Source organism: Staurois parvus, unplaced genomic scaffold (genome assembly GCF_062004578.1).
Source record: "Staurois parvus isolate SC_StPar_1 unplaced genomic scaffold, SC_StPar_1.0 ptg001769l, whole genome shotgun sequence".
Lineage (NCBI taxonomy): Eukaryota > Metazoa > Chordata > Amphibia > Anura > Ranidae > Staurois > Staurois parvus.
The window spans coordinates 290,027-303,391 of record NW_028319565.1 but is presented as its reverse complement, the minus strand read 5'-3'; the positions used below and the strand labels follow the sequence as shown (position 1 = coordinate 303,391).

At 43.4% G+C, this 13,365-nt stretch overlaps 1 protein-coding gene across 1 annotated transcript in view; it reads left to right on the top strand.

The window, feature by feature from the left end:
* LOC149434336 (NACHT, LRR and PYD domains-containing protein 3-like) overlaps window positions 1–13,365 on the top strand; it is a 319,711-nt gene that overhangs the window by 18,183 nt on the left and 288,163 nt on the right. Inside the window, exon 5 of the mRNA XM_089663800.1 lies at window positions 8,678–10,385. Coding sequence (XP_089519926.1) covers window positions 8,678–10,385 — 1,708 coding nt within the window. The remainder of the gene's footprint in view (window positions 1–8,677; window positions 10,386–13,365) is intronic.

The following is a 13,365-nucleotide window of genomic DNA, read 5'->3' as shown; positions in this document are numbered from 1 at the left end:
CGTACATCCAGTACACCCTGTACATGCCGTACACCACGTAAATCCCGTACACCCCCGTACATCCCATACATCCTGTACACCTCATACATCCAGTAAATCCCTTATACCCCGTACCATCCCGTACACCCAGTACCATCCCGTATGGCCAAGCACATATTTTGACAGGTCTGCAGGAGACCTGCATGATATCAGAGATCTACTGATCGCCGGTGTAATGCTTTCCAGGCTCCTTTGGACATTAATAATAAATGCACATTTTTTTACCTGCAAAAAATTGTGCATTTGTTATTTTTGTCCAAAAGGTGAACTTATCCTTTAACTGATCAAGCTGAAGTTAGAAGCTGATTGGCTCCGATGCACAGCTGCACCAGATTCTGCGTGTTCCAGTTTTAGTAAATCTCTCCCTATTATTCAACAGAACAGCAGACACAGAACAAGTAAGAACACAAATTTAGGTTAAAAAAAATTCATACATTGAAAGATGCTCTGTCACGGGTCACCCACACGCCACGCTTACAGCGACTAGCTAACCGAGGCACGTACGGCTGTGACTTGGGGTAAGAGGCAGGGGCGGACTGACAACTCATGGGGCCCCCGGGCAATAGGGGATCATGGGGCCTGTGTCCTTGCCCAAACTCAAAAAAGCCTATGAAAAAGGTACCAGGGGCATCTAATGGGGCCCCCTACTGACCCCGGGCCCTTGGGCAATGCCCAAGTTTCCAAATGGTCAGTCCGCCCCTGGTAAGAGGGAATAAAGAGGACTTAACTTTTAATATATAAAACTGTATATAAGATCAACCGTGATATCCTTTCACAGCCTGCACTACCTTTTGGCCACCACCGGAGGGAGCCTCCACTCCAATCCAGCTGGCTGACCACACACTGGCAAATACAAATCTTATATACAATCTGAAACCAATAGCTGTGCACACTCCCACCTAAAACTATAACATTCCTGACCCAGAAGAAAAGAAAAAAACTTTCACCCTTGAAAGTGATATAATGTGTGAAATCTTTCTTCAACGACACTCTACCCAATTCTAATATCTACACCTCAAACAATTGATTAAATAAATAAATCAAGTGAATAAATTCATAAAAAGTCCCAAAAATGTCTCTGAAATCTCCAAATGTACAAATCACTTTCTTTTCCACCTTCAAATCACATCGTGTTATGCTGTATATGATACTCCAACGTGTTGTATTTCAATGTTCTTGTACCTCAAAAAAATATAAACTAAAAATAGTGTATTACCTTTTACAAACAAACGCTTGTGCAAAAATAAATGTGTCATGCACACTGCATATCATGTTCCTTAAACAAAGATGGCTGCGATCGCACTTCCGACGCACGTCTGACGCACTTACTTTTTACTGGAAGTGCGATCGTGACCATCTTTGTTTAAGGAACATGCTGTTTCTGTCAGGATAAGACCTGATTGGAATATTTCAGATGCTAGAAGCAGTTTGTTGGAGTTTTAGAAGTAAGTTGATGAATAAAATGTTATATTTGAACACTTTATAGCCTCTAAATATCTGATTTGCCTTATGAGGAATATGGGAACACGCTAACAGGAATATAAAGGAGCCTGGAGGTGCCAGCATCTACTGTGTGGGAAAAGCTTGACATTACCTTCATAGGGTAATTACCCATTGCTGCACCAGTTGGAGTGTTTTCACTTGAGTTGCACACTTTGGAGTTCACTAATGGGTTTTATTTATTTTTGCAGTGAATGAGTTTACTACCACATTAAGCTGTGAACACGGTCATTGTGTTTGGAGTGTTCACTTTTGTCCACGTGTGTTCATATTTGTGTATATTTATTTTGTATATACAGTGGGGATCGAAAGTTTGGGCACCCCAGCTAAAAATTTGTATTAATGTGCATAAAGAAGCCAAGGAAAGATGGAAAAATCTCCAAAAGGCATCAAATTACAGATTAGACATTCTTATAACATGTCAACAAAAGTTAGATTTTATTTCCATCATTTCCACTTTCAAAATAACAGAAAACAAAAAAATGGCGTCAGCAAAAGTTTGGGCCCCCTGCAGAGTTAATATCTTGTACTGCCCCCTTTGGCAAGTATCACAGCTTGTAAACGCTTTTTGTAGCCAGCCAAGAGTCTTTCAGTTCTTGTTTGAGGTATCTTTGCCCATTCTTCCTTACAAAAGTCTTCCAGTTCTTTGAGATTTCTGGGCTGTCTGTCACGCACTGCTCTTTTAAGGTCTATCCATAGATTTTCAATGATGTTGAGGTCAGGAGATTGTGAAGGCCATGGCAAAACCTTCAGTTTACGCCTCTTGATGTAATCCCCCGTGGATTTCCAGGTGTGTTTAGGATCATTATCCATTTGTAGAAGCCATCCTCTCTTTAACTTCAGCTTTTTCACAGATGGTGTCAGGAATGGACTGGCCAGCAATAGTGGGACTCAGCTGCCTTATGAGCTGCAGTACCAGGGCTGGCCAGCGGGTGCTCCCAGCAATCAGAGACTCAACCTTGCAGCCAGTCAAACACCTGGAACTAATTATACTGGTGTATTTAAGGGACATTCAGACCTGCAGACTCTGCCTTGGTGTTGTGTTTCTCCTGGGCCCTGTATCCTGTTCCTGCTCCCTGTTCCCTGTTCCTGTCTGATTCTCTGCTGACCCTGTTCTGATCCCTGGCTTGTCTGACCATTCTCCTCTGCCTGACCCTCTGTACCACGCTGCCCGCTACCTGCTGAACCTGGCTTGTGACCCCGACCATTCTCCGCTTGCTCCCCCTGTACCTACCTGCCCGATTGATATTGACCCGGCCTGCCTAACGACGCTTGCATTGTATGTACTGTTATCTGTGGGTGGTTGGTTTGGTTTGTTTGCACTGTGTTATGTTTTAGTATTGCACTGCGTTTATGTTTGTATTGTTAGTGTTAATAAATTACATTGTTTATAACATATCTGAAGCCTGCGTTTCCCTGCGTCAGTCACACACCTCTGGTCACACCCGGGAGCCCTGACAGATGGCATCAAGTTACCATCCAAAATTTGCTGAAATTTTATTGAATCCATTTCTCCTTCTACTCGTGAGATGTTCCCTGTGCCACTGGCTGCAACACAACCCCAAAGCATGATTGATCCAACCCCATGCTTAACAGTTGGACAGAGGTTCTTTTCATTAAATTCTGTGCCCTTCTTCTCCAAACGTACCTTTGCTCTTTCCTGCCAAAAAGTTCAATTTTAACCTCAACGGTCCACAGAACTTGTTTCCAAAATGCATCAGGCTTGTCTATATGTTCATTTGCAAAGTTCAAACGATGATTTTTGTGGTGAGGATGTAGAAGAGGTTTTCTTCTGATGACTCTTCCATGAAGACCATATTTGTATCTCTTTATAGTGGAATAGTGTACCACAACTCCAGTGTCTGCCAGATCTTTCTGGAGGGATCGTGCAGTCAAACGTGGGTTTTGAATTGTTTTTCTCACAATCCTGCGAGCTGTTCTGTCTGATATTTTTCTTGGTCTTCCAGATCTTGCTTTAACTTCCACCGTTCCTGATGACTGCCATTTCTTAACTACATTCCGAACAGAGGATATTGACATCTGAAAACGCTTTGCTATCTTCTTATAGCCTTCTCCAGCTTTGTGAGCGTCAACTATTTTCAGTTTCAGTTTTCTAGACAACTGCTTAGAAGAACCCATGGTGCTGATTGTTGGGGCAAGGTCAGATGAGTCTGGGCATTTAAAACCTTTGAGATTGACATCACCTGGTCTTCCCAGACGATGATTGAGAACAATCCATGACACTGGAAGGTCTCAGCTTTGCAAAGGGGGCAGTGCATGCTATAAATTCTGCAGGGTGCCCAAACTTTTGCAGACGCCATTTTTTTTGTTTTCTGTTATTTTGAAAGTGTAAATGATGGAAATAAAATCTAACTTTTGTTGACATATTATAAGAATGTCTAATCTGTAATTTGATGCCCTTTGGAGATTTTCCATCTTTCCTTGGCTTCTTTTTGCACATTAATACAAATTTTTAGCTGGGGTGCCCAAACTTTCGATCCCCACTGTGTATATATATATATATTTTTTTTTCTCTTTGCACTTTTTATACACATGATATGCAGTGTGCATGACACATTTATTTTTGCACAAGCGTTTGTTTGTAAAAGGTAATACCGTATATACTCGAGTATAAGCCGAGTTTTTCAGCACATTTTTTGTGCTGAAAAATGGCCCCCTCGGCTTATACTCGAGTCAATGTCTGCAGATGACATGCCGTCCCTGTCATCTGGACACACCCCCGGGATCAATCCTCGCCGCTCCCTCCCTCTCCCATGGTACACACTTACCGGTCAGATGTCTTCCTTCTCCGGCCGCTCTCCTCCTCTTCACTCGCTCGATCTTCGCGGTGCCGCTCGGCTCCTCCTCTCCAAGCTCCACCTCCTCGCCGGTGATTGGCCACCGGAACTGTAGCTCAGGAGAGGCACACAGGCGCCCAATCACCGGCGAGGAGGTGGAGCTTGGAGAGGAGGAGCCGAGCGGCACTGCGAAGATCGAGCGAGTGAAGAGGAGGAGAGCGGCCGGAGAAGGAAGACATCTGACCGGTAAGTGTGTACCATGGGAGAGGGAGGGAGCGAGCGAGCCCAGGCTGGAGCAGGGGTCACCAACGATGGGGCACTATTCCTCCCCCCACTGACACCAACGATGGGGCACTATTCCTCCCCCCACTGACACCAACGATGGGGCACTATTCCTCCCCCGACTGACACCAACGATGGGGCACTATTCCTCCCCCCACTGACACCAACGATGGGGCAGTATTCCTCCCCCCCACTAACACCAACGATGGAGCACTATTCCTCCCACACTGACACCAATGACGGGGCACTATTCCTCCCCCCACTGACACCAACGATGGGGCACTATTCCTCCCACACTGACACCAACGATGGGGCACTATTCCTCCCCCCACTGACACCAACGATGGGGCACTATTCCTCCCCCCACTGACACCAACGATGGGGCACTATTCCTCCCCCCACTGACACCAACGATGGGGCACTATTCCTCCCCCCTCGGCTTATACTCGAGTCAATAGTTTTTCCCAGTTTTTTGTGGTAAAATTAGGTACCTCGGCTTATATTCGGGTCGGCTTATACTCGAGTATATACGGTACACTATTTTTAGTTTATATTTTTTTGAGGTACAAGAACATTGAAATACAACACGTTGGAGTATCATATACAGCATAACAAGATGTGATTTGAAGGTGGAAGAGAAAGTGATTTGTACATTTGGAGATTTCAGAGACATTTTTGGGACTTTTTATGAAATTATGGTTTATTTATTGATTTATGAATTCACTTGATTTATTTAATCAATTGTTTGAGGTGTAGATATTAGAATTGGGTAGAGTGTCGTTGAAGACAGATTTCACACATTATATACAATCTGGTGCACTGATTAGAGTTGAGGAGTAGCGTAGCAATCACACACCCTTCTAGAGTCCCTCCAGCTATCCTACAGCTAGAACCCCGGTGTTAATCACTCTTCCACTGTCCACACACCCCCACACCACAAAAGGTAGACTGTCACCAGCCAACAGTTTATCCACAGAACAGTCTGTTGAGACACCCCACACACACAGATCTCTCGTCTGGCAGATCTGTTACCTTTACAATCTGCATGCAATCTGCCCACACGCAGTGCAATTGCATACAGATTGGCAATGAGCTTGACCGAGCGTTTAAAGGCACTAACATACAATACAATCTAATCTCTCCAATCTAATGTCTCTGAAGATATGAGCCCATGCTTAAATACACAGAAGTCACTAATTAATTTTAAGATTTAATATCCCGAAAGTGTGCAATGCATAAAATATGTACAAAATATAAAAAGTTACAGAAATACAAAAAATACAAGAAGACACACAAGTGACTATTCACTATAAAATAAAAGGGAATAAAGGACAGAAATAAAACTTTTGCCAAGATTTACCCTGCGACTGGAGCAAGTCAGAAAAAGTCCATAATCCGTTAGTCGATCAACCAGCTCCATACGAATTACAATGTCCCAATGTCCGGGTACTCAATTTATGGGGATATGGACGTAGGCGGGACATTAGTCCTCAGCCAATTGACCCTGGGGGGGTGTTCCTGTACCCACCCACAGGATGTTCTGGGTGCTGACCTGCCCAAAGTCAATTGGACCAAGACTGGCTTGGATCACCAAGTCGGGGATTGGATTTCCGACACCAGCGCATCAGCCCGATCGCGACAGTACCAATCACTGTTCGACTGTTGCGATCCAGTGCCACATAACCATTTCCTGCATTTTCCTGGCCTTCTACCTAATCCACAAATATGGTTTTTATATGTCGGTGTGACCCACAGAGTGCCCCATAAGAGGGAAGTATTTTCATCTCTCTGGAAATAATATTTTAGCTTTTATGAGAGATGAAACATTTCCTTTGATGTATATATTTTTTTTAGAGCTCCCAATGTCAGGGAGACAACCTGTCTACAGCCATTTCCTTTCAACAGGTTTCCCCAGAAGGTGACAAAATCTTATTAGCCCCCAGGTGCCACTTCCAGAGGAAGCTTTTCAGATGTTAATTGAGTGAGCACATGCCTCTGCCTTAATTCTGAACACATCTTATATTATTATAACATGGAGTGCTAAATCTACATTTACGATTACATATTGCTACAGGTACAAAGAAAAAACTGGTCACCTACCCAGGTCTATAACTGGCTTTTTAAACAGTGAACATGGAAGGCATCACATATAAAATAAAAATAGGACTATCCTGCTCAGCTTGCCAGCCTACCCCAGTCTAATAATGGCTATTGTCAGCAAGGAGCATAGATAGGTATAACTTATCAAAGAGGGGGATAAGAAAGCCAGTTCAAACTGCCAGCCAGTTAGCCAACTATCAAAAACCAAATTGACCTGTCTAAGAACATGCGTTTAAAAATGGGTTTAGTTAGCACACATTTGCAAATGCATACGTAAGCCACAGAGTCACATCACGGCACCCTGAGTATCTGTGGTCCTAACTCTATAAATCTTGAGAGTCCTCACAGTGGAGGCACATGCATTTAAATGGATAGAAACAAGGGCAGGTGAACCTGAGGGAGCCCACCCCTCATTAAGGTCATGGGAGCGCACCTGACACCCAGCATGTAGCACAACGGCAGCCAGGGTGTCCAATGCACCCCCTGAACCTCCAAAATCAACATACCCCTGTAAACCCCTGTTTTTAAACGCATGTTCTTAGACAGGTCAATTTGGTTTTTAATAGTTGGCTAACTGGCTGGCAGTTTGAACTGTCTTTCTTATCCCCCTCTTTGATAAGTTATACCTATCTATGCTCCTTGCTGACAATAGCCATTATTAGACTGGGGTAGGCTGGCAAGTTGAGCAAGATAGTGCTGTTTTTATTTTATATTGCTACAGGTCAAATCTTATGTACTCAAATCTGTACATTCATGTCACATGTATGTCACACGTGCATCCTTAGGAAAAAATAATTTTTAATTATAAGTATTTATGACTGATAATGCTGGGGAGGAAGAGATAGGTTTGAAGCAGAAAAGCAGAGGGACTGGTGGGAACACCAGGTATTTCTCACCACGGAAGCAATACAAAGAGAACAGGAGACTTTTTATCACAAGTACTGCCTATGGTACAACAGACAAATATCGGGAATATGAAATGTTTGGGTAACATACACTTAAAATGAAAAATTAGAAGACAACATTTTCCTATGACCACTGATTCTCTTTAACCTTTCACCAACACCTCTTTATTGGGCTCTGAATGACAGGAAGCAGAAGCTGAGTTCCTGGTAATGTGATCGCTGTGATTGGCTGTTATAGCAGTCACATGATTAGGAACCCCCCACCACCTCCCATTTATAAATAGTGACTGCTCAGTCACTCTGGTAGTGCTTGCTGCACAGAACAGAGGTGCACCATAGATGCATATGTGTGACGCATGGATGATACGGCCCACCCACCTCGCTGGCACACATATACATTAGGTAGTTGGAAAGTGGCCAACATTCTTGCTTTTATTATTTTATATTCATAGAAATTCTTGGTCAAAGATGTATTTTATATATCTGGATCATCGTATATCATTACAGTATATTCACATTTTATTTTATTAATTTGATTAATTTAAATTATATTGAGGTTACTGTAGAGGATGGGGGTGTGTGCTTTTTTTGTACTTCTACCATACAAAGTGCAGTACTGTGGTTGGTTGGCATGGTGAAAGGTGGGAGTTCCTGAATAACGTGGCTTTTAGTGACACAACGTTTCAGCTTCCAGCATCATCTTCTTTTGAAGCTTATGGTATTCAAACATGAAATCTCAGAGCTGCAAAAAGAGCTGTAATTAGCTGGAGGTCCTATTCTGATTAATGTCTGCATAGTAAAGTATCTCCAGTCAGGTGTTATCTCACCTGAGACATTCTGGAGCCGGAGATGCCAACACTAGCCACAAAGTATAGAAGAGGCAGCATAGGGTACTTATTGGGAATATGTGGGGAGGAGACCAAGGGGACACATTGAACTTTGAAGGGTGGTAGAGGAAGCCCCTGACAGCACCCTTTCCACTGGGAGTACTGCTTATACTTTCTCAACTACTGTTTTAACCTGAATCAAAAAATATTTCTATTATATTCCCAGATACTCAGGAAAAGCACAAACATCATCTGATGGAGAAGACTGAGACTCTAGTGGAGCATAGACCCCCAGGAACTACCCTGGAACCACAAAGATTCCTCATCAATGAGCGTTATGTGAAGCTGATTGTAGTCTCCACTGATCATTTCCGGCAGCGTCCCCAGAATGAGCTAATACAGACCGGGGTAAAACATGAGGAATGCCTGAAGAATACACAAACTGGACTGGAACATATTTCCCCCAACAAACTGTTCCGATGGAACCTCCAGTCACAATGTGTACCACATGCAGTAATGGTGAGCGGAGTACCAGGAATAGGAAAGACCACACTGATGCAGAAGTTTGTCTATGACTGGGTGACCGGAAAACACTACCAGAGATTTGCCTTTGTCTTCTTCTTCAGATTCCGGGACCTTAATAGACTGGGAGAGGTTAGCTTAGAGGAGATGATTCTTCAACAATATCCTTATCTGGAGGGTCAGATTGGAAATATTTTACAAGATCCAGAGAGACTTCTGTTTATATTTGATGGCTTGGATGAAAGTATTCACCAAATAGATTTCAGATCAAGTAAACTGTCCAATCCAAAGCAGAGAACACATTTTGGTGAGATTGTGGTCAGTTTGGTGAGGCAGAGTCTTCTTAAGGGTTGCTCTGTACTGATGACCAGCCGCCCAACCAGACTGGCATCGGTTGATACCGATGTTTACCAGAGAATAGCGGAGATCATGGGATTTCTCCATGAAGACAGACGGACCTTCTTCAATAATTTCTGTGGAAATGAGGAATGGTCAGAGAAGGCTTTTCATTATGTGCAGGAGAATGACACGCTGTACACTTTCTGTTATATCCCAGCATACTGCTGGATCATCTGTACAGTGTTATCAATGTGCTTCAGAGCCCAACCAACAATCACCGATCAGCTGATGACATCATTACCTAAAACAGTGACACAACTCTTTGTGACTTTTGCCTCCAACCTTCTGGCCAATCACAGCCAGAATACAGATGGTGGTCACACTGCCCGGGAACTGCTGACATCTATGGGGTGGATGGCAGAACATGGCGTCATGAATCACATGATTGTATTTGATGAGCGTCATCTGGAGTCATTCAGTGTGAGAAATGATAAACATCTCTTTTCATCTTTCCTGATGGAATCTGGTCAGCCTCCTGATGTGGATTACACCTTCTTACATCTCACTCTTCAGGAGTTCTTTGCTGCTTTAGTCCATTTTATTGACTATAATGCTGACAGATTACAGGAAACACTTGATGAGGCTGAATATTACAAAGACGGCCGTGCCGAAATATTCCTCCGTTTCCTCTGTGGTTTCTCAGACTCTTCTACTAGATCCATGTTAAAGTCTCATGTGGGAGAATTGTCTACTCAGGCTGCCAGACATGTCATCACCTGGATCCAGAAGAAAATACCAGAACAAAGACCTGACACATCCATAAGAGGCAAAAGAGATCTTCTTAATGTATTCTACTATCTCCATGAGAGCAGGAACAAGGCTCTGGTGTTACAATGTATTGGATCAAACAACATTGACTTTTCCAGTGTCCCCCTCAGCCCTCTGGACTTCTCTGTGCTGTCCTTTATCCTTCAATCCTGCAGAGAGAGAGAAGTAAATCTACGTTCATGTAATATTCAGAGTGAAGGATTGAGAAAACTTCTACCGGCTCTAAACAACATCAAGAGTCTGGGGTAAATATTAACTATGAACAATGAAATGTTCAGAAATTTCTCCAGAGAAATTATTATTATATTGGATTTATATAGTGCCTACAGTTTATGCCGGGCTTTACAACATAAGGGCAGACAGCACAATTACTTACAACACAATTTAATACAGGAGGGTTCAGAGGGCCCTGCTTGTTATAGGTTACAATCTAAGAGGGCGGGTCGAGAGATACAAGAGATAATAACTGTGGTTGATGGGTTGATAGACAAAATACTTGTATAATTGTTAGGTGGGGGCAGGATAGGCCTCTCTGAAAAGATGAGTTTTCAGGGATCATCTGAAAGTGGACAGAGTAGAAGATAGTTGGCACTGGGGAGTTCCAGAGGATGGGAGCAGCTCTGGAGAAGTTACAAATTGTTGGTGCTTCTTGTCATCTGTTATATGTGGACTCTATAGGTATCTGTGTGAATGTATTAGATTGTTGCATCAAATGTGCAGATGAGTAGAAGCAGCAGAATCTGATCTATGGGATGTCTGTGTTAGACAAGTAGCAGTGACACCATTGGTCATGTCTGTGGGGGTCTCTGCTCTGACCTTAAAGAGTTCCATGAATCTTCAATGTTATATGTGACCCCAGCAGGAAATTCCCAATCCATTTATTGATAAGATCACTGAATAATCAGTGAAGAAGATGAGTTCATTGAAATGTTGGTTTCAGTCATAGTTATAGAGTGATTGAGGATATAATTTTAACACTTTCATTTCCATCTTTGCATTTTTTACAGATGTTAAAAATAAAGTTTGGCCTGAAGATTAGTTAAACCCCCCAAAATTATATATTTTCTGAAAGTATATACCCTGGAGAAAAGTGCAAATTATCAGTAAAAAATACTCTAAAGATGAGGTTATGTTACATCAATAGATACCCAACATGTCAAGCTTTAGAATTGTGTACACCCACAAAACGAATATGAAATTTGGTACACTATACTTTCCATAGGAGACACTTTAAAAGACCTGACAGGTCCTCACTTTAGAGTCAAATGTGAATAGTGGCCATAGAATCATTGCTTTCTTTCTGATGTGTGTGGTGATATGTAACACATAATGTAATCTATGTTTTTCTATGTAGGCTCCCTGATAGGTGTGTACATGGGGGCAGTGAAGGGGTCAAAATTTGGAGGGTTTCTAAGTGCTTGGATGCTATTTTTGTCTTCCTTTTTTGCACTAAAACTTTATATCACTTTGGTCTTCTGCGTGATACTCTTTGTGACAGGTTCTCCTTGATGAGACATTAGAGGTCTATCAGACCCCTGATGTCTCACCTGCCCTTGATTGAAGCTAATGGAGTGCAGATCAGCAGAAACTGGAAGTGACATTATATGCATCGCCTACAAGTACTTAACAGCCAGCGAATGGATGTCTCCCTCCTTTCCTTGTCCCATGCCCTCAGATAGGACAACAGAGCCTGGGAAACATGGTACATACAGGGCCACGGTTCTGGGGGTCACAAAAAGCAAGCTGTACAGCTGCCTGATCACTTTTTTCGGAAAGTTGGTTTGTAGAGTAAACACAATATACAGGGATATAAGTTTTAACACCACACACACACGGATTGAAGTGGATGGACTGGTGTCTTTATTCAACCTTACCAACTACACTATATTGCCAAAAGTATTGGGTCGCCTGCCTTTACAGGCACAGGAAATGGCACCTTAATGGCATCCCAGTCTTAGTCGTAGGGTTCAATATTGAGTTGGCCCCGCCCTTTGCACCTATAACTGCTTCAACTCCTCTGGGAAGGCTGTCCACGAGGTTTAGGAGGGTGTCTATGGGAAGGTTTGACCATTCTTCCAGAAGCACATTTGTCAGGTCAGGAACTGATGTCGGGGGAGGAGGCCTGGCTCGCAGTCTGCGATCTAATTCATTCCAAAGGTGTTCTGTCAGGTTGAGGTCAAGACTGTGCAGGCCAGTCAAGTTCCTCCACCCCAAACTCGCTCTTCCATGTCTTTGCGGACCTTGCTTTTTGCACTGGTGCGCAGTCATGTTGGAACAGGAAGGGGCCATCCCCACACTTTTCCCACAAAGTTGGAAGCATGAAATTGTTCAAAATGTCTTGGTATGCTGACACCTCACTGGAACAAGGGGGCCAAGCCCAGCCCCTGAAAAACAACCCCACACCATACTCCCCTCTCCACCAAACTTTACACTTGGCACAATGCAGTCAGGCAAGTACCGTTCTCCTGGCCACTGCCAAACTCGGACACGTCCATCAGATTGCCAGACAGAGAAGCATGATTGGTGACTCAAGAGAACATGTCTCCACTGTTCTAGAATCCAGTGGCGGTATGCTGTACGCCACTGCTTCTGATGCTTTGCATTGCACTTGGTGATGTAAGGCTTGGATGCAGCTGCTCGGCCATGAAAACCCATTTCATGAAGCTTTCTACGCACTGTTGTTGGGCTCATCTGAAGGCCACACCAACTTTGGAGGTCTTTAGCTATTGACTCTGCAGACAGTTGGCGACTTCTGTGCACTGTGTGCTTCAACATGCGTTGACCCCGCTCTGTCATGTTACGTGGCCTACCACTTGGTGGCTGAGTTGCTGTTGTTCCCAGTTGCTTCCACTTTGTTATAATCCCACTAACAGTTAAGTGTACAATATTTAGTAGCCAGGAAATGTCACGGATGGACTTATTACACAGGTCATCACCTATCACGGGACCACGCTTGGAGTCATGAGAGCAACTCATTCTTTCACACATGTTTGTAGAAGCAGTCTGCAGGCCTAGGTGCTTGATTTTCTACACCTGTGGCCATGGAGGTGAATCTCTGCCCACATGGAGCTTAAAATCTAAGATCCCTAACTCGCATTCATACACATACTAGTGTAATACCCTCCTAGATTGCTAGGGGGAGCCAGAGTCATGATTTATAGAGAGGAGGGCTGAGTAGCAGCCTGGGTGCAATAATCGGGAAGTAAAATTGTGGTCAGGAGCGGA